The 20102-nt window shown below is 31.7% G+C and overlaps 1 protein-coding gene and 1 pseudogene across 1 annotated transcript; one reads left to right on the top strand and one right to left on the bottom strand.

Moving 5' to 3' along the window:
- Nucleotides 1-9768: 9768 nt before the first annotated feature.
- LOC114397995 (ankyrin repeat domain-containing protein 13C-A-like) lies at nt 9769-14389 on the top strand. Its single transcript, XM_028360097.1, has 3 exons — nt 9769-10023; nt 10304-12280; nt 13610-14389. The coding sequence occupies exons 2-3, from the start codon at nt 10619-10621 to the stop codon at nt 13997-13999; spliced, it is 2052 nt and encodes a 683-aa protein (XP_028215898.1). The 5' UTR covers nt 9769-10023; nt 10304-10618; the 3' UTR covers nt 14000-14389.
- Nucleotides 14390-14474: 85 nt separating this feature from the next.
- On the bottom strand, nt 14475-18516 carry LOC114397996 (annotated as a pseudogene).
- Nucleotides 18517-20102: the final 1586 nt, after the last annotated feature.

Raw genomic sequence — 20102 nt, 5'->3', positions numbered from 1 at the left:
AACACAATTGGTTATAATATATTCTAGGACAGTGAGAGAATCAATACTTATGTAATAACCATATAGTTTCCTATGCAACTATGCACTGAAATGTTCATAGTTGATTCAGGGGAAAAAATAATAGGTTCATTGCAAGTCATTTACCTCTGTGAAGTCTTCATCAGACAGCTCAGAAATGGGAACAGCCTTATACATGAAAGAAACTCGCAAGAGAGTTCCATTTAAGATATACATAGAGCCACATTAAGAAATATAAAGTAACTTAACAAAAGTAGAGAAAGAAAGTGGTCAGCACACAGTATCAGATCTGTATGTAATTTTGTACCTAGAACCCTCGTGAGATGGTAAGACTTCCTTTGCCTAGAATCATTGGAATCCACTTTGGCTCTGACAAAAGTTCCAACAGCTTCAACCATAAAACTTTCAGGCTGTTTTTGATAACTCTAGCACCAAACTTCGTTTTAGGTAAATGAGGTTTATATTATTGGCAGTAATGGACGCAAAGCGGCTATGCTAGATAAAAAAATCTCCCTTTTTCAATGGAGGTTTTCCAATTAAGCTTGATAGTCTGCTTCCCATGCTTGTAGTCTGATCATTGAAATGCTTGTCTGTAGAACTGTTTTCTATTTTATCATTATTTTTCTCCTCTGAATTGTACCAGTTCTGTCTGGCTGGCTTATATAATCTTCACCCCTATGCCTTGACATCGAATCATTTTGTTTTTCTTCTTCACCTTTACAATTTTTTCTATGATGCAGTAAATCTTTACCCTTTTTGTAGTTGGGCTGTGCAGCAAAGATATCATCACTAGTCAATCCTTCTTTCATCTCTGAATTGTACCTCTTCCGTTTGGCTGGCTTAGAATCATCATCAATAACCCGTGACATCGAATCATTTTGCTTTTCTTCTTCACCTTTACTAATTTGTTTATGATGCACAATTTATTTACCCTTCTTGTAGTTGGGCAGTGCAGCAAGGATATCACCACTAGTCAATCCTTCTTTTACCTTAATAATTTCCCAATACTCCTTGAATAGACATTCATATGTTTCTGTGTCATCTAAGGTTATTTTGTTCTGCAATGAACAAACAAGTTTTAAAGGACAATATATAGATAATATCTCTTTAAAAATAATCTGAACATAAAAAGAACAGGGATAAGCAACACATGTACTACCATCTGATTAAATCAGTTTAGCTGTTCCAACAACAAAAAAATGGACTCTAGAATTTTGGCTCTATACTCATCTGTAGCACAATGACTTGACCAACCATTTTCACTTTAACCACAAGATTCAAGCTATGTTTTCGCCGTACACAATCCCCGATGTTGCACATTATTTTTACATTTAGAAACTGAAAACATCTTTAGCTTCCACAAAATTATAATGCTGGCATCACCCAAATCTTTGTCTTCACACCATTATCACCTAATTTTTTTTCCCTTTTTCCCTCTAATCCATTATGGTATTTACATGTCTCCAGCTTGAAAATGGATAATTTAGCCTTTAGGAATTTGTAAATTATTGTTGAAGTAAAGATAACTAAATTATGTGCAGTTATAGTAAGAGAAGGAAGGGTACGACAGGGGAACCAGATTGAGTGCATTCACACAGTCGTGAATCATCACTGTTGGATGAAGAATGAGCGGTTTACATTCCATATACATTTTTTAAGTTTGATTTAAGAGAAAAATATGATCCATCTGATCTTCATCTAACAGTTCCGGGCTCGTGTAACAAGTAAGTTTGCTAAAGCCTATTCAAATTCATGTTATCACACAGCTACCCTCTCTGAGTCATTGTCCAAATTTCGTTCTACAATCAGCGCTAGTTCAGAACAGTCAATGCATAAGCTTTTTACCCCTCAAACAAAAGTAAATTCTGAGGCAGCAAAGCACTTTCTGCACACACCTTTTGGACAGCCAGTACAATGAAACTTAGAATGTTCATTACAGTCGAAGCAAAAATGGCGACCTGAAATTGAAAAATATATAGAAAGAAAAGCGCATCATTATATGTTAAACTATATTTGCATAAACCTCTCACTACAGCTAATCACTCCCAAAAAGAGAATACTGACTACAAAACTTGGAAATATTCAGTAGGAAACCGAGAATGTGGCAAATAGAACTTATCCCCTCCCCACATGCAAAACGTTACTCTTATATTTCTATCACATGATGGACCAAGTATCTTCGTTAGTACTAATTAATAATTAATACTAATGGAGTATTGTTTTTCGGTAGATGCGCAAAATAAAATCCTCGTATTCAGTTTTATTGTAGGCAATAAAATTTTCAAAGAAAATATAATATTCGGATTTTATTCTGATTTTATTTCTTAACCTTTTTAACCATAACTTCATAAGATAACTTTAAATATATATATATATAAACAATAACTTAAAATTTATAATAAACAAATATTTTAATATTAAATCATAATTAGAATTTTTTAGAAATGAATATTTCTAAATATATAGTGAATAATTTAAATTATAATATATAATTTTTTTAACTATTATCCATTTTTAAAAAAATATATTAATGAAAAAATAACAAATTAAGAATACAGATAAAAAAATAGTATTTTGGAATGATTGAGAGATTAATTCTTTTTATTAATTGTAATGATAGTGTGTAAAATATAAATCCAAAGGAGAACGAAGATATAATATATTTTTTTAAAAGCAAAAAGATCAAGTTTTATATATGATATTCACAATATCTAAGTTGATTTATAAGTAAATATGTTCAATTTTGTTTTCGTTATCTCTAAACTGATTTCATCACTATTTATTATGGTTGAAACCTTGACAAAAAAATAAGTATAATAAACTCTGAAATAAATTTGATCACGATTTAATTTAACATGCCAAAGTAAGATAAAGTCTTTTGTCTTTTATTTATTTTTTAATTAACTTAGGCCCTGTTTGGAAATGGTTTTTGTTGTTTTGAGTTTTAAAATTTTTATAATCAACAACCAGTTTTATTTTTAATTTCAAAAAAATCTTAAACCAATTTTTAAAATATGATTAATTTCAAAATAAACTCATTCTGAAAGTTTTATATTGTATTAAGGTTTTGTGTGATGGTGATGATAATAATGATGTCAACAATAAAGATTTGTAATGACAATAACCATGATAGCTATGGTGGCCACGGGTACTTGGTGGTGTCAGCATTGATGTTGGAGGCATGACTTTGAAAAAATGTGTGTTTTTTAAACTAAAATCAAATTTACAAAATATTTTTTCTTGGTTTAAAAAATGAAGGTAAAATTCTTTAGAAAATGATTTAGAAACTATTTTAACTCCATTTCTTGCCAAACACATTTTATTTTAAAATTTATATTTAAAATCAAAAACTAAAAACTCACAGATCACACCAAATACATCGTTATTAAACTAAAAATTTTCTTTTCAATTTTTTATGGTTATTGTTTTCATCTTCTTAATTTTAGGTATTTTTTAAAATAAATAAAAGACATTTGTGATAATCAAATTAATAAAAGTGATTATCAATACCTTTTATACTTTTCATGGTAATTAAATGAGAAGTGAATCCAAAGTAGTTAGTGTTAAAGCTTTATTTATTAAAAAACTCGACAAGATATCAAATTAATGTTAATTAAAAAGATAATTTAAGCAACTTATTATTAACAATAAAATATATATTTTTTATTAAAAGACATTTGATTTCATAAAAGGTCATCATCAATACTTGTATCACACTGTAAGACTTAGTTATTCAAATACACTAGTTTAATGTCCCGTGTCTTACATAAATATTAAATCTATATTTATAATTTATAGGAATAATTTTTATATTATTTTTAATATATTATTAATTAATTAGTTTAAAATTTAAGAAATGTATATAAAGGTATTTGAATGAAGCATATGTATACGAAAGAAATGGAAACTCTTATTCATGTGTGACTCTTAATTTATGAAAATTTTAGAAATTGATAGTTAAGAGGAAAAATATTTTAAATTTTAATTTAATACATTAATTTTTTAAAAATATATTTATTGATTTAATTTTATATTTATTAAGTATACACAAATTTTGTATTAATTATAATAACTACGTGATTTTTATGATTTAAACATTCAAATTGACAGCATATTAAAGAAAGTCTCAAAAAGACAACATTAATTCAAAATATTTTCTATTATTATTATTATTATTATTTATAAAAATTGTGTATATATTTAAGTTACATGTATATGCAAATATATTTATAAAGTGATTATTTGTAAAAAAATATATTTTTATTGTATATTAGTATCAATAGAATATGTTCTCCACGGAAATTAAAATATTTATTTGATCGAATAACTGAACTAAATAATGTTATTTAATAATTTTGAACGAAATGAATAAGGGATTATCATATGTCATTACTTCATAGAAATTAAATCAAATTTTATGTAGTGGTTTTAAACTGTCATAGATTGTAATTTCTTAATATTGTTAGTCCAATTTACATGATATGATAAAATTGAATCAATTTTAAAAATTAGAGTAATAAATTAAATTTAAAAAATTAAATCAAAACTAAAAAATAAATTAGAGGATTGATAAAGTAATTTAACCTAAAAAATATTGAAGACTGGGGGGATTCAGCAAGGTACATTGACCAGGGAAGAATGCTTGAAGATCAGATTTGATTTTAGCATTGACCAACCAAAGCTCTCTGCACGACCAGACCAGTACTTGCTTTCCTTTATGTGAGTTGAAGCAGTAGCCATAAATAAGCCATCGGTGGTTACAGTAATCAAACTTCACCAAATTGAGCTTCTGTTTCCTTATGCACATGCATATTGAAACTTTTTTCTTTGGCTTACGCATATGACTTGTCGACTGATAAAAAAATATGACTTTTGCCCTTTTTGTCATTTTTTTGTTGTATTTTCTGGTTGTATTTATTAAAAGATTGATTTTTTTCTATTTTTTGTTATGGGTATATTCACGGCTCTTTGCCATTTAAATTTTTCTCAACTTTTTTGTATTTTTATTTTTATTTTATTATCCATACAAATTGGGTGTGTTCACAAAGAACTAATTATAACGTAGTCTAGACAAGACTCATAAAGTGAAACTTGTTTAAATGGGTCAAGTTAAATATGTTTTAAAAGCTTATTTAGTTTTTTTCTTCTTAAATAGGTCATAGTTTTCAATACTTTTCATAATCATTAATCATAAATAAATAAATAAATTCTAAAAACCAAACATGCTATTGGCACGAGGAAGGAAGAAAACTTCCATTGCGTTCTCCTTTGCCTCTGCTTTGTTGGCTCTTGTATTTATTTCTGATTCTGATTATCGCACTTCACTTCACTTGTACCCATATTTTCTTTAAATTTCTATATTCAGTGACAATATATTTGTGGGTGCCCGTGCCACCGAGATTATGAGAAATAAAACATGTTATTGAATGCAACTATGTCTATGGGGATTATGGGGACCAAGAACGTTGCCTATTGCCTGCTAATGCTATGAGCAAAAATTGGGAACCCAAAGTTGTCGGATCGTAGTAGGAAGCAAAAAGGGACAACATATTGTAAATTGATTCCGTGCTGAATCATATAAAACAGACGGGCTTAGTATTTTTTTTTTTCTAACTCAAATATTTTTTACCCAAAAATTAGGAATTAATTTCTTAAGATATTGAGACACATTTAAAAAATTAATATTTTTATTTTTATTCTTGTAATTAGACCGTGCCTCAAAATAAGAATACCTAATCTTAGAACATTTAAGTGTAAAGTGTAACATGTTTGATGTTTAGGTCAAATATTAAGTTATATTTTTTATGACATTCAATTGGGTCGTGATATTTCAATGATAATTTTTCGCAATTGACATAACCATTATTCCGAGATCATCGATGTGCACCCTAGGCAGTTACACGGTAACGTTGATATGACTTTAAACTAAAAATATTACTCATTCAAGATCAATCGGTATACGGAAAGGGAGTCAATCAGTATATGACTTGGAAGATACACAATCCCTTAACCTGAAACCCAATAGCATGAATAGGCTAAAAGATAATCATTTCTAAGTTGGCATATGACTAAAAGGGTACAGAATATATATATATATATATATATATATATATATATATATATATATATATATATATATATATATATATATAAAGGTCACATATGACTTTGAGGGTACAATTTTTTATTTTTTTTTAAATTTCATCTTCATCTTATTTTTCCTAATTTTTCTTTTCTTTTCATCACAAATTTTATTATATTTATTACTTTTTTTTTATTTCTATCTCTCTTTTTCTTTTACCCCATCTTACCTTAAAATGGGGTGGAGAATTAGCTAGCATTTTTTTCTTATAGATAGAAACAAAACAACAAGTCCTATTGATCAACAATGAACTGAAAAAACTTCATTGATAGAAATAGGGAGTTGCCACTAAATTTATTTTGAGAAAACATTAGAAAAAGAGTTAAGAGAAAATATCCTCAAAATTAATCTTTAGAGTTAATTATGCGTAAGAAAAGTGTTAATATCTTACTATGTCTATCAAAAAGACAATTATTTTTAATTAAATGTAAGAAAATTAAGATTACTTTTAAAATATCTGTATAACCTATAAAAAAAATCGTCAGTGTTTTATCTTTTTTTTTAATTAGTAAGAAATACTCCTCCAAAGTGCAATGGAGTTCACCCTAGGCCACAGAACTTCTTGAATAATATAATTAAAATGGAAAATAATTTTGTCTCGACAATTTGATTCTTACTCCTACTTAATATCATCCAATCTAAGGAGAAACGCAAAATCACAGAATTTTTCTAGAAAATATTTATGTGTTGCTCGATTTAATTGAATATTATTACTTGTTAAAATACAAACAAAAAACATTGATTTTGGGTTTTGAAAAGATGAAGATTACCAAATTGTCAAGTTTCATCTGTTTCCTAAAACATAAAGTTCTCGCAATAACGAAAAAAAAATATAAAAAAATGATCATCAATAAAAGTTGAATTTATCATTATTTTCAAGTGTTTTTAGAAATAGATGATTGTTAGAACTTATAAATTATCAAACTTTCTTTAAAACTTAAGATTCTCACAATCTTGAACAACAAATATTTTTTTTTAAATGATTATCACTAACATTTTTATTTTATTTCATCACACACCTATTATACTTTTATCTTTCTCTTAATACATAAGTTATACAAAATTAAATGCAATTATAATTTCACTTAAGCTATGTTCGGATTGGTGATAAAAGATAGGATAGAGAGGGATGGAATAGAAAGGGAAGTTGCTCCAATATTTGGTTAGTAAAAATAGGGGTGAAACATATTGGAATTATTCATTCTATTTCACTGCTTTAACACACATTCTTTCAAATGCATTTTATCTAATTAATTAAAATTTATTGAAAATTATAAAATTACAACTATATTTAACAAAACATTTTAATTAGTTAAAAAACTTACTTGATAAATATTTTTTTTAGTATTTTCTAATGTTTTTTTATGTTATTTAAGTAACACTTTTTAAAGTATTAGTTGATAGCTCCTAGTTTTTTTTTGTTTACATTATCAATATATTTTTAGAATAATTAAAGAAATTAATGTTTATGTATTGATTATCATCTAATTATAAATTATTATTTAAATTTCTTTAATATGATTATTTTAAATATTAATAAATTTATCATGTTAATTGTGAATGACTTCGTAAAATTCTTGATACTAGGTAACCCTTTTTCTCACAACTAAAACATTAAGTTTCCTTGAATTAAAAAAAAAACATTAAAGTATCCTCAAAATTTTATCATTAAAAATTTGAAATGGTAGCCATCCTCGACCGAAATTCTTGCAAACAAGTATTTCAACGTACGCATACATTAAAAATGATGGCTCATGATGTACTCTTGTGAAGCCAGTAACTAGAGGTGAATGATGTTGCCTTGTAAATAATGGACGAACTTGCATGATCGGTTACACATATTGTCTTTCTTTTTTAAAAAAAATACAAAAGTATTTTTTAATAAAAACAATTTTGTTAGAGTTGAGTAAGACTATTATCAATATAACATTTATCTTTCAAATATTTAATATAATTATATTGCTTAAAATTTGTACTCAAGATTTGTTAAATTAAAATAAATTTACGTCAATTAGTTCATTAGTTCATTAGTTCATGTGTTTGATGATATTACAATTGTTTTTAAAGACTAGAAAATGACCATGACTCCATATGAGATGTTCTAACAAATAAGGTGCTGGTAATATAATTATATATTATTTAGTGAAATTATTTTTCATTGTAAATTTTTTTGAGTATTTTCTTATTAAGTTAAAAACAATAATTAAAGATAAAACGGCTAATAAAACATAACAATTATTACAACTATTGAGGTCTTCCATATAGCCTTCAATTCAATCGAGTTTGATGTCTTTATCAAAAAAAATTTCAAACACTCACTAAGAAGAAGTTGGAGATAAGAAAAATAAGTAGAGTTTTAAAGAGTAAGCCAACAATTTCATCTTTCAAGTATTACTTTCTCTCGTAACTGGTTCTTGAAAAAGGGAAGAAAAAAACTACTTTAAGTAGTCCAATAATAAGAATTAAAAATCATACAAAATAATTCTTAAAGTGTTAAAAAAAGCATTCAAATTAGAGATATTCGGTGCTTTAGAAGTTATTAAATTAATTTTATTATTTTAGAATTTTTTTCCTAGGTCAAAGAACACGGGAGTGACCCTCAATCCATTGAATCATAGACTAATTCTATTTACAGTGCGTGACTGTCATTGATCTAAAATTATTTTACACAAAGTAAAAATCAAACACAAATTTTCTCTCTAAATAAATTATTTTCACTCATTTGAACGTAGTAAAACTTTACATGTTCAACAACATTTGAGTTATTTTAGAGTTCATTTAAGAGAAAGGGTAACAATTTATGGCTTTAATTGATGATTTATTCATTTTTAAATTATTTGAATTTGAGAAGAAAAAAAGTTATGTTTTTTCCCTTATTTACTTAGTTGTATAATAAAAGTTATATATACATATATAAATATATTTTTTTATCATTGTATAAAATAATAAATATACAGTAAAAAATAATAAATATAATTTTTGTGTTGTTTTGAAATAAAGTATACCATACAAGGGGTAAAATGGTATATATGAAAAAAAACTAGGCCTCATCACTACTTTATTTGCATTCACACGAAATTTTTTAATTCAGTAGACCTCAATCCTTTTACTTTCATTTTTTTTCCTAAATGGAAATAGACATTCATCAAGAATGAGAATGTTTGAAAAGAAATTATGTTCGTGAATGTCTTGAAATTTGATTTATACTTAATTTAATTGTAGAAGTCAACTCATGATATAAAATTCACTCTTACCTGTATAAATTATTTTGTTCGTGTAGATGTGTGAAATTTGTAAAATTAAATATTTGCAAAGTAATCCAAAATTAGGTGGTCTTTGAGGCTTAATAAAATAAAATGTCATCATAATATATAGGTTTGAATCTACTTAATTTTTAAAATTGAGTTAATATGTTGAGTTTGTAGAAAAAGAAATGATTTGATTCCACAAAATATATTTTGGAAATATGATTGGAAAACCTAATATCCTAATTATGACGGTATTAAAAAAAAAGTATTGAGTTTTTGGTTTGTAAAGAAAAAAGAAAAGAAGTAAAGGGGAAAGAGGCGCATTAAACAGTAGGGCGCGGGATGTTGGGGAAGACCGAGTCGTGACCGATTCCTTTTGAGTGGCGTTGTCATTTGTCAGCATTAATGGTCCCATCCATCCTCACCCTTGGATCTCATCTTTCCCATTCCATTCTCACCGTCCGATCTTCCTCTTTCTCTTCCATTTCAATTTCAATTCGCGAGTGCGCGAGTGGGTTTGAACGAAGAACCCTAACCATCTCCGCAGCGCAAGCTGCTCATTGCAACCCTCCAAACTATCAACTGGGATCGTAACCGCTCTCTCGCCCTCGCCAGGTCTTTGATTCTTGTTTCCTCTATTTCCTTATTTCTTGCCAGCACACCAATCTTATTCTGTTCTTTTCCTCCCTAATTCTTATTTTGTTTTGCTTTCTCTCTTATTCTACTTCCTTAATTCTCTCTGTGGTTTTAATTTATGTTTTACAAAATTTTCTTTTTCTGTAAGCGGTTACAATTATTTAATGAACAAGCGCTCAGTGTTTTTAATTGTAAATCTTGGCGCTCTATCTGTGAATCTTTGTTCGGTGGTTTAGGCTCAGACTCGCTTTGTTTGCAGATTTGATTGGATCGGCTTCCTGCATTCTTGGACTCGGGAATTTGGACCAAAAACAGTTCCCCAAATCTTGCTTTTGTCTTGTTCTTGTTTCTAAGTCGTTAATGTCGGTGCAGCGAAGTAATCTCTGGCAAGTTGATTGTGGCAGGGGAGAGGAGGGTTCTAAATTGGGCAGCATATAAACTTGGATTAACCATTTTGGTGGTTTTCCCTTTGTCATTGAAACCATGGAAATTGTTGATTTGAGTGTCTAAGGTAAGTCCGAGGTATGAGTGCAGCCTGTGCTGTATCTGCTTTGTAACTCAAGATTTACGGACCATGGAAGCCAATGGAATCACTCATGATAGTAGTAGCCTAGGAGCGGGGAGAAGGGATAAGAGAGAGGTGGGAGACAAAATGGTGGAAGATTTAAGTAAATATGCACACAGCCCTGCTCACTTGGCAGTTGCCAGGCGTGACCATGCTTCCCTAAGGCGCATTGTTTCCGCCCTACCTAGGCTTGCTAAGGCTGGTGAAGTCCACACAGAAGCAGAATCTATTGCTGCTGAACTTCAAGCTGATGAGGTATCTTCTTTTATTGATCGGCGTGACGTTCCTGGCAGGGAGACTCCTCTTCACCTTGCAGTGCGTCTCCGGGATCCAGTCTCTGCTGAGATTTTGATGGCTGCTGGTGCGGATTGGAGTCTGCAGAATGAGCATGGTTGGAGTGCTCTCCAAGAAGCAGTGTGCACCAGAGAGGAAGCAATTGCCATGATTATTGCACGGCATTATCAACCTCTGGCTTGGGCTAAATGGTGTCGTAGACTTCCCCGCATTGTTGCTTCAGCATCTCGAATTCGTGATTTTTATATGGAGATAAGTTTTCATTTTGAGAGCTCTGTTATTCCTTTTATTGGGCGAATAGCTCCTTCAGATACTTATCGGATTTGGAAGCGTGGGTCTAATCTTCGTGCTGATATGACCCTTGCTGGTTTTGATGGCTTACGCATCCAGCGATCGGACCAAACATTTTTGTTCCTTGGAGAGGGCTATGTTGCAGAGGAGGGTAATTTAGCTCTGCCACCTGGTTCTTTGATTGCTCTTTCTCATAAGGAGAAGGAAATCACAAATGCTTTGGAAGGAGCTGGTACACAACCAACAGAGTCTGAAGTTGCTCATGAAGTTTCCTTGATGTCTCAGACAAATATGTATAGACCAGGTATTGATGTTACTCAGGCTGAGCTTGTTCCCCATTTAAATTGGAGGCGTCAGGAGAAGACTGAGATGGTTGGGAATTGGAAGGCAAAAGTTTATGACATGCTTCATGTGATGGTTAGTGTGAAGTCAAGGCGGGTTCCAGGTGCTATGACAGATGAAGAACTTTTTGCTGTGGAGGATGGAGAAAGCATGATGAATGGGGAAAACAATGATGAGTATGATGATGTATTGACTGCAGAGGAAAGAATGCAATTAGATTCTGCCCTGCATATGGGGAACTCTGATGTTACTTACGAGGATGAGGAACATGGAGCCTTTGATGGTCAAGAAAATGGTTCTGCAGCTTCCTGTGAGACTTCTGAAGCCAATGGTGTGGTTAAAGAAAAGAAGAGCTGGTTTGGTTGGAACAAGAAAAGTTTGAAGAGTAGCAGTGATGATCCTGAGGATTCCAAAGCTGTGAAGAAAAATTCCAGGTTTGGCTCAGAAGGTAGCAATCAGAGATCAGCTGATCAGCAAAAGTCAGCATCTGACTTTCTGAGGGAGGATAGTGTAGACTCTAAGAAGGGAAAAGATAAAAGCATTAAAAAGAAGAAAAAAGGAGCAAACAATGAGAGTGAGTATAAAAAGGGTTTAAGACCTGTGTTGTGGTTGACACCAGACTTCCCTCTAAAAACTGATGAGCTGCTGCCTCTGCTTGACATCTTAGCAAATAAGATTAAGGCTATTAGAAGACTCAGAGAGCTTTTGACAACTAAGCTACCTCATGGAACTTTTCCTGTCAAGGTAATCTAAATTCCATAACCCTTAGTTTTTTGTTTTTTATGCACTGTTTGCTCTGCACCCTTACAGTACAGCATGCTCATATTACCTGTAGCTGTTTTTTGTAGGCAGTAAGTGAGCTAAAATAGCAAGATTGTAATGCAGGTCTTAGAACCATACTGAAAGAAAATACAAAATTATACTTGTTTGCATAAAAAATAACGTCAAAATCACATTATTTAACTAAACAGGTAAACTTAAATTGAAAATTCATACCCGTAAATTCATGGTCATAATAAGTACTGAAAGCACCAAAACACAGAGAGAACAGAGAGACCAGATAACTATAGAGGTTGAAATTAAGACAAACAAATGGCCTGAAGTCAGAACCCAAGGCCAAAATGCAGTTGCAGATGGCTGAAATCAGCAAACAGACAAGGCAGAGACACAGATGGCTGAAGTCAAAATCTAAGACCAGAAATGCAGGTGGCTGAAGTCAGAACAGAGAAGGCCATAGTCAACACACAGAGAGAAGGCAGATAGTAGAGAAAAAGAGCAAGGAGTGAGGGAATGGGAGAGATTTGAGCATGTAAAGACAAAGTGCATCTTGGGAGAGACCAAGAGAGTAGGGCACGAATGATGGAATCATAATATTGAAGTTATTTGTTTATCTATTTATATATTTTTTGCAAACTGGGTTGTGAAACTCGACCTGCGAAACCCAGCTGCATTAGCCAAAATTGTCTTGCAAAAAATTGCTGATGCCACAATGTTATGAGCTAGATTGGCCATTTCACTTTGAATCTCTGATCATGCCAATTTATGATCACAGTTCTGTCGCAGCAGCACTGGGGTACGTTAGTTTTAGCTCTGTTTCAGCAGAGAGCCCCTCCAAAACACGTAAGATTGTGCAATTTTACAATCTTACACCTGATTTTGACAATATTGGCTTATATATACACATACCTGATAATTGATGAACATTTGAATTTTTCCTGAAGCTGGCGAGATGCTCAAGTTTCACAACTTTGATGAGATTCTGTCTGACATGAGTTTATTTTTATTATGTTGTGATTCTTGTACTGATATTTCTGCATGAGTAGATTGTAGGTGTCTCTTTGAGTGATTAAAATCATCACATGATACTTCTGTACTGTTGATTGTTATTTTAAACTGTGCCAAGAAATCAATTTTTTACGAAGAAATCAAATTGTGTTCTGAGTGTTGGTGCAATTTATGAAAGAATTCTACTTATCTGTCACTGTCTGTCTTGTGGCATGTTTCAGCATCCATTTTTTTTTTTTATATAAATAAAAGCTTCTGATTTTAATGCTAATAACATCTGGTACTCAGGTTGCTATCCCAATAGTTCCTACTATCCGGGTGCTTGTCACTTTTACAAAATTTGAGGAGCTTCAGCCAGTAGAGGAGTTTTCAACTCCGCTCTCCAGCCCAGCACATTTCTATGATGCCAAATCCAAGGAATCAGAGGGGTCTAGTTCATGGATTTCATGGATGAAAGGAAGTCGTGGGGGGCAGTCCAGTGACTCAGATAGTCACAGATACAAGGATGAAGTTGATCCTTTCAGCATACCTGCGGACTACAAATGGGTGGACGCCAATGAGAAGAAGCGCAGAATGAAGGCGAAGAAAGCCAGAAGTAAGAAGCATAAGAAGCAAGCAGCGGCAAAAGGTGGAGATGGAGTGCAGCATCAAAGGACGGATGATGTAGAAGAACAGTAATATCGTGGTTTGGTATCTCTGGGTAAAATCACGGCTTTGATAATTGTTGCCAAAGAGTCTTTCTTTGTGCACGCCACAACTGACGTTACAGTTCTATGTTGGAGGGCTTCTACAAGAATTTACTAGAAATTTCTTGGCCAACCAATTGTTATTAGTTAAGAAAAAGGTGCCTTTATTTTTTTTCTCCTATCGCGAAGAAAGCTTTGTCTTCTATAAATTGTTGTATTGCCAGTGAAGAGGAATTGAAGAGCAAGAGTGTTTTGCTCCCTAGATCTCGCTTTGGCTTCATTCTAGTTGTCCTTAGATACCTACTATTTGTATCTACACCTGTCGATGATTATCGATTTTTACATTTTCGTGAGTGGTAATCTCCAGTTTTAACGGTTTCAAGATTTTGGATGCTTTAAAAGGATTTATGATTGAATTGAAAATTGCATGGTATAAGCTAAAAATTCACTATTTCACGAATCGCCAACAAATCTCCCAGCCCCAGGAACTAGGATAAAATATGGGCAACTGAAATAATAATGGATAAAGAACAAGTTCCAAGTATTTTGCCCTTTAATTACTTTAAATAGATGGAGTGCTATTTTTGGCATGTGTAATGAAATTACATTATTATTCTAAAAATGCAAAAAAAAAAAATCTATATAGACAACATATTATTGTTGACAAACTCTAATTTACAGTCCCTACCAAAATCCGTCCTTGTTGACGCTCAAATAGCCAGCCATGACCTTTCCCCCAGTATTTCTCATTCTATCTATGAGGAAGCACCAAGTAGATCCCAACGCTCCAACCAAAAAATCAGAGTCAGCAGCCATCATGAAATTAACCAGTGGGTAATTAGTGCTGCTCTCCCTCCCCAAGCTAGCTTCATACTTCGCCATTGACACATTAGTCCTTCCTTGGCGTCTTACCTTAGTGTAGTGCGAAAGTTCCAACCAGAATATTCTTTGGTTTTGTCTATGACTTCCTGAAATCAAATTGATTAACAAGTTTGATGAATAAGAAAAACTGAAAAATCCAACACAGTCGCAGTACCTGCATCTCTGTGGACAGCCATATGCTATTAAGGTTTGGGAAATGCCTCCTGATCTGGCGGCTGCAAGTTGCATATATTCTTCGAACTCAACCACTTTCATTTCACACGCTTTGTCTCCCATCCTTACATGCATGCTTAGAAGAGGACTAGGAATCCATGGCTTGTGATTAGACAACACATATTCCTCAATATCAGACCCCGCCTTGTTACTATTTTCCTAAGACATCACCATAAGTAATTTTCAAGAATACACACAGTTTTCATAAAATCTCATGCTTTTGATCACGAAGTTCAAGTTAAAGGTCAATTTTCATACTATCATCAGAATTATCATGTAATCAGCCCAATTATCTTGAATGGAAAGTTAGGTAGATTTCCAAACTAATAACCCCTTCTCATTCTTCCCATGGGTATATAGATGTAGAGCATATTCATGTCTGTATTTTCTTCTCCACTTTCTGTATCCAACAAGAAAAATAGTACAAGGTTTACCTTAGGCCATTCTTCAGCAGGACTTTCAAGAACCATTTCCGCAGCTATTTTTCCAAAGGCAGCATGCCGGGCTTCATTCAATAAATTGCATGTGTACTCAGTTGGGAACCTCATTAAGTAGCGTACAGCCTGAAAATATTAATATTTATTTATGGCAACAACATTAAATCATGAACATAAGTAAAGAAACAAGAATAACAGTGAAGGTTGTTGTTGAGGCAAATTGCTAAAATGAGGACACAAGCAACGAGTGTACCTGTGCTCTCCACCATCGTCTATCCATTTTTCTGTGAGAAGCCACCAGACTTCCATTTATATCGGTTGTTGGTTGCAAATACTTCCACGGCTCGCCCCATATCCTGCAGCATACATTATTCACATTGAAAGAGAAAAAGCCCTTACTGTATAATTTTCTTTTGTAGTCACAATTCCTTTACTCTATGCATCTTGTTGTGACTTGTGATAGCTTATCTTGGAGTTGGTCCTGCCCATATATGCCTTGATGTATAATTTTCTTTTGAAGTCACAATTCCTTTACTCCATGCATCTTCACTTCTCATGAGTTCCAACGCACGTTGACGACATTCTAGTGAAGTTTCTAGAAAGAAGTAACAATTCCAACTAGGCCGGGAAGATCCTGTATGAACACGGGTGTCAGTTACAGTAACAATATCTAGCCAATGTTCACATTGTACATAAGTTGTTCAAAATTAATTGAACAATAACCACAAGATGGTACAATGCCATAGTATTGATCACAATAATTATATCTTTGCATCCATCATGATCAGCTCTTTTATAGAAGTTAGTGAGAAGGACTCTTATTTCATTGATTGCAATAGCAAGAAGCCCACACATTCCAGCAATTTGGGCACTAATACCAAAGCCAGGTAATCTCTCCCAGTCAGCCAGAAGAAACTTGACATTCGGGTTGTTACAGTTTAATGGATCCATATGTCACGTTGAACTTTTCTAGTTAAAAGATAGTTCTCTTCATCAGATCCTGCAATCTGTCATAAGCATCTATAGAATAATAGTGGCAAGTAATTACAACATTCTTTTTAGTTACAAACCTAAGTGTCATTTTTATGATCTGAATGATGCAGTTCATGAATCTTCTTTACATGCTGTTGTTCAGATAACAATTGTATCCTAAATGTTGGAATTTGTACCGAAAAAGGTGACTTATCCAAGATAACCAACAACTCCATAATTGAAAAAAAAAATCAATTTTTTTATTTAATTTAATCAAAACTCCATTACATAATAATGCATCTGTAACCCCGATAGTAATCAAATACTAATCCTAATTAAATACAAAACTAATATGATAATAGTTTCCTAAAATAATAATGTCAGTGAGTCCATAAAAAGTACTAATAATTAAGAAACATACCCAAGGTGGATAAGCACCCTCAAATACAGCCTGACGCCTTGAAATTTTAATCTGTTCAGTGGTTGCAGCAGCAGGGTGTGTGTCCAACAATCCTTTCCAACTTGTCCATGGGGGAAAGCTATGATTTCCTGTGTGCTTATCGAGACGGTCATATAGCTGCGTTTTCACCTTGCTGTTTTCTAAATGAGGGGCTTTAGGCAAACTGGACCTACTAATTCCAAGTTTCAGCAAGCACTCATTGCCCTCACTTTCAGATTTAGACAACACACAACTCCAAGCTGAATAAAGCAAAGACTCTCTCTCTTCTCTGCTCTTCAAATCCGTTAATCTCTCTCTTTCCTTAGGTTTAAAATTGGAGTCTGTTCTTGTCACCATAAGAAGCAAAAAAATAACATTATTTAAAGGGTTACTACATTAAAGTGCCCAGTTTATGTGTTTTATCGTATTATAATTTATAAACAGTTGGTGCATGTAAGATTGTTCTTATTGTAGTAGTGATCATGCAAAGCAAAACAATGTGCGTAGTGCATAAACATTAGTATAATTATAAGTTGCTTCGATTACAAGTGATAAAAGTCATACTCATCAAGCTTGTTTCAACGTCCTTAAAGTTTCAACTGAATTTAATAATTATTTGCATTAAATTTAGGAAAAAACGGTAGGGACTCATAGCAAAAAAAGAAAACAAAATTGTAATGGGAAATGCTATGACCCTTGCTTTTTTCTTGTGCAAAATTTTGGCCAAAATTACGTTTGACTTCTTGTTAAACCAGTTATAAAGTAATGGAAGTATACTGAATTGCTCCGATTCTATTTATAAACTTCAAAAGGCAACAGAGACATAAAATTAAAGTAATAATTGTAGACTTATAGTAATGGTGAGATGGAAATTGACTCGCTGATGTTGTTATTGAGATCAGAGTTCCGAGACAAATTAAGAACTGACGTGGTTGAGAATGAAACCGATCAAGCTGTAAATTGCCAAAGGAAGTGAGAGCAGCCAAGATGAAAGAGGCAAGACAGACCCCACAAAGAAACCCCACAACACAAATCTGACATGGGAATGAGGTTCCCATTTGAAGGGCTCTATGTGAAACCACTCTCTCAATAGACCTTTGATTCAATGCCTCCATTTCATAAAAAATGTTTCTCCTTTCTTCTTTTCTCAAAAAATTTCATGGACTAGCTAGCTTTTCATGATCCATGAAGCTTCAAACTCGTGTCTTGTTCCAACTTCTCTAAAGACACAAACCATTTTGTGGGGCCATGATGAAAATTTATCAAAGCTACATTCTTACAGAGTCAGAAATTTTGTGTATATCTCTCTTACTAGAAATAGAAACTAGATAAGTGTGGAGTCATATTAAAATTTGTTTATATTTAAGAAAAAAGATAGATACAAAATTTTAGCATAATATGGTGATCCTGTCTATACACACAAGAAAAGCGTGATCAAAGTTGGATGAAGGTAGGAAGGAAGCGGCAACTAATAATACAGGCATTGCAAATTAAGAATGGAATGGGAAGCCATGACGTGATGACTGGCTAAGCAAAAGTGGCAAAGAAAGACACATTCCGTGAGCAAGATAAGAAACTGTGAGCCTGGTTTATCTTTTCTTTACCCGTCCCTTTTGTTTTTCTTTTATTTATACACATATTGGTTAGAAAAACCTGGGAAGGTGAATGAATGAGAATGTTGAGTTGAGGTTGGGGTAAAAAAAGAGAGAAGAGGTCCATATGATATGAGTGAAATGCAGTATTTTGATGCCACACAATCACAATTCACAGGTGTCTGTGTGTGGAGGGAAGTGAGAAGTGGTGCCACTTGGCATTTACTGGTACAGTGTCTGTGTCCAATCCAAGATGGTCCCCTCTCTTCTTTCATTTCTATCTCTACTGTACCTCAACTTCAATTAAAATGTGCCCTCATTCCCTTTAGCTTTATTTATTTTTAAGCAAAATCCGCAACCCAACCATTATTTATCCTTCATGTAGTTACAGAACAATAATACAATAAGAGTTTAATAGACGTGTAATCTCACTGTATTAGAAAAAAAATAAAAGGAAGTGATTTGAGAGTAGGGCAAGATTATGAGATTAAAATACATATCCAAAAGAAAAAAGAGAAAAATATTAAGAATGTCAAATTGAGATAAGTTGTGTATGCTTACTCACAATATTTATAATATAGGAGTAGATTAAAATCACAATAATATTAAAATTCAATTATCTAAAAAATAAAATATCTTTAATTTAATATAATTTATTAAGATTTAAAATTTAAAATTAAAATTATAAAAGGAATAAAAATTAAATACTCAATATATAAGATTAAGATAAGTCATGTGACTCAATGAGAGTAAAAACTAAAAATAACTCATAAAAACTCTCATTTACAATCAACGTTATTTTGAAATTTAAGGTTTGAATTTTAACAAAAGATCTCAATTAGTTTACTAGTTTAGTATGTTAATAAAAACGCTCCTTTTTAAATAAAATCTTCAGGACTCATTCAAAATAATAGTTTTAAAAGCTGGTATATTACATTTAAGTTGCTCCAATGTTAATTCCAGAAAATATATTATTATTTAATTTTATAATTTTTATATTCTTTATGTAGAAGCATTTAACAATATAGTTTATTTATTCTCTTTTGCCTTGAAAAAAACAGTATAGTTTATTTAATTTTTTCTTTAAATTATTAAAATGATTAAAAATGAATAATATATTTACAGATAAAATAGTATTTTAAATTTTACTACACTGCAGTAAAAGTTTCTTATGCATTCTATTATTATTATTATTATTATTATTATTATTATTAAATAAGTGTTAACAAGTATACTTAGTACATTGATTAAAGAAATAAAATGAGAATTTTTTTTATTGAGATGTTTAAAATTGTGGTGTCCATGATTTTTTTTTTATGTTCTCCTATAAATTTCACATTAAATACTTTCTTTTTTTAAGGTCCTTAACCAATATTTTTATAACACTTGTTAGCAAGACCTTTATTATTATTATTACACGCTTAACTGTTAAAGGATATTTAATAGCATTTTTTATCTGTTATTTAATACCATTTATTGAGTGCTTTAATTCTTTTTACTGATTTATTGTATTGAAGATTGAAAATTCAGAACAAATATCTCCGTTCCTTTTTAATTGCT

The sequence above is a fragment of the Glycine soja genome, chromosome 19 (genome assembly GCF_004193775.1).
Source record: "Glycine soja cultivar W05 chromosome 19, ASM419377v2, whole genome shotgun sequence".
Classification (NCBI taxonomy): Eukaryota; Viridiplantae; Streptophyta; class Magnoliopsida; order Fabales; family Fabaceae; genus Glycine; species Glycine soja.
This window is presented reverse-complemented; position numbering and strand designations above follow the sequence as displayed.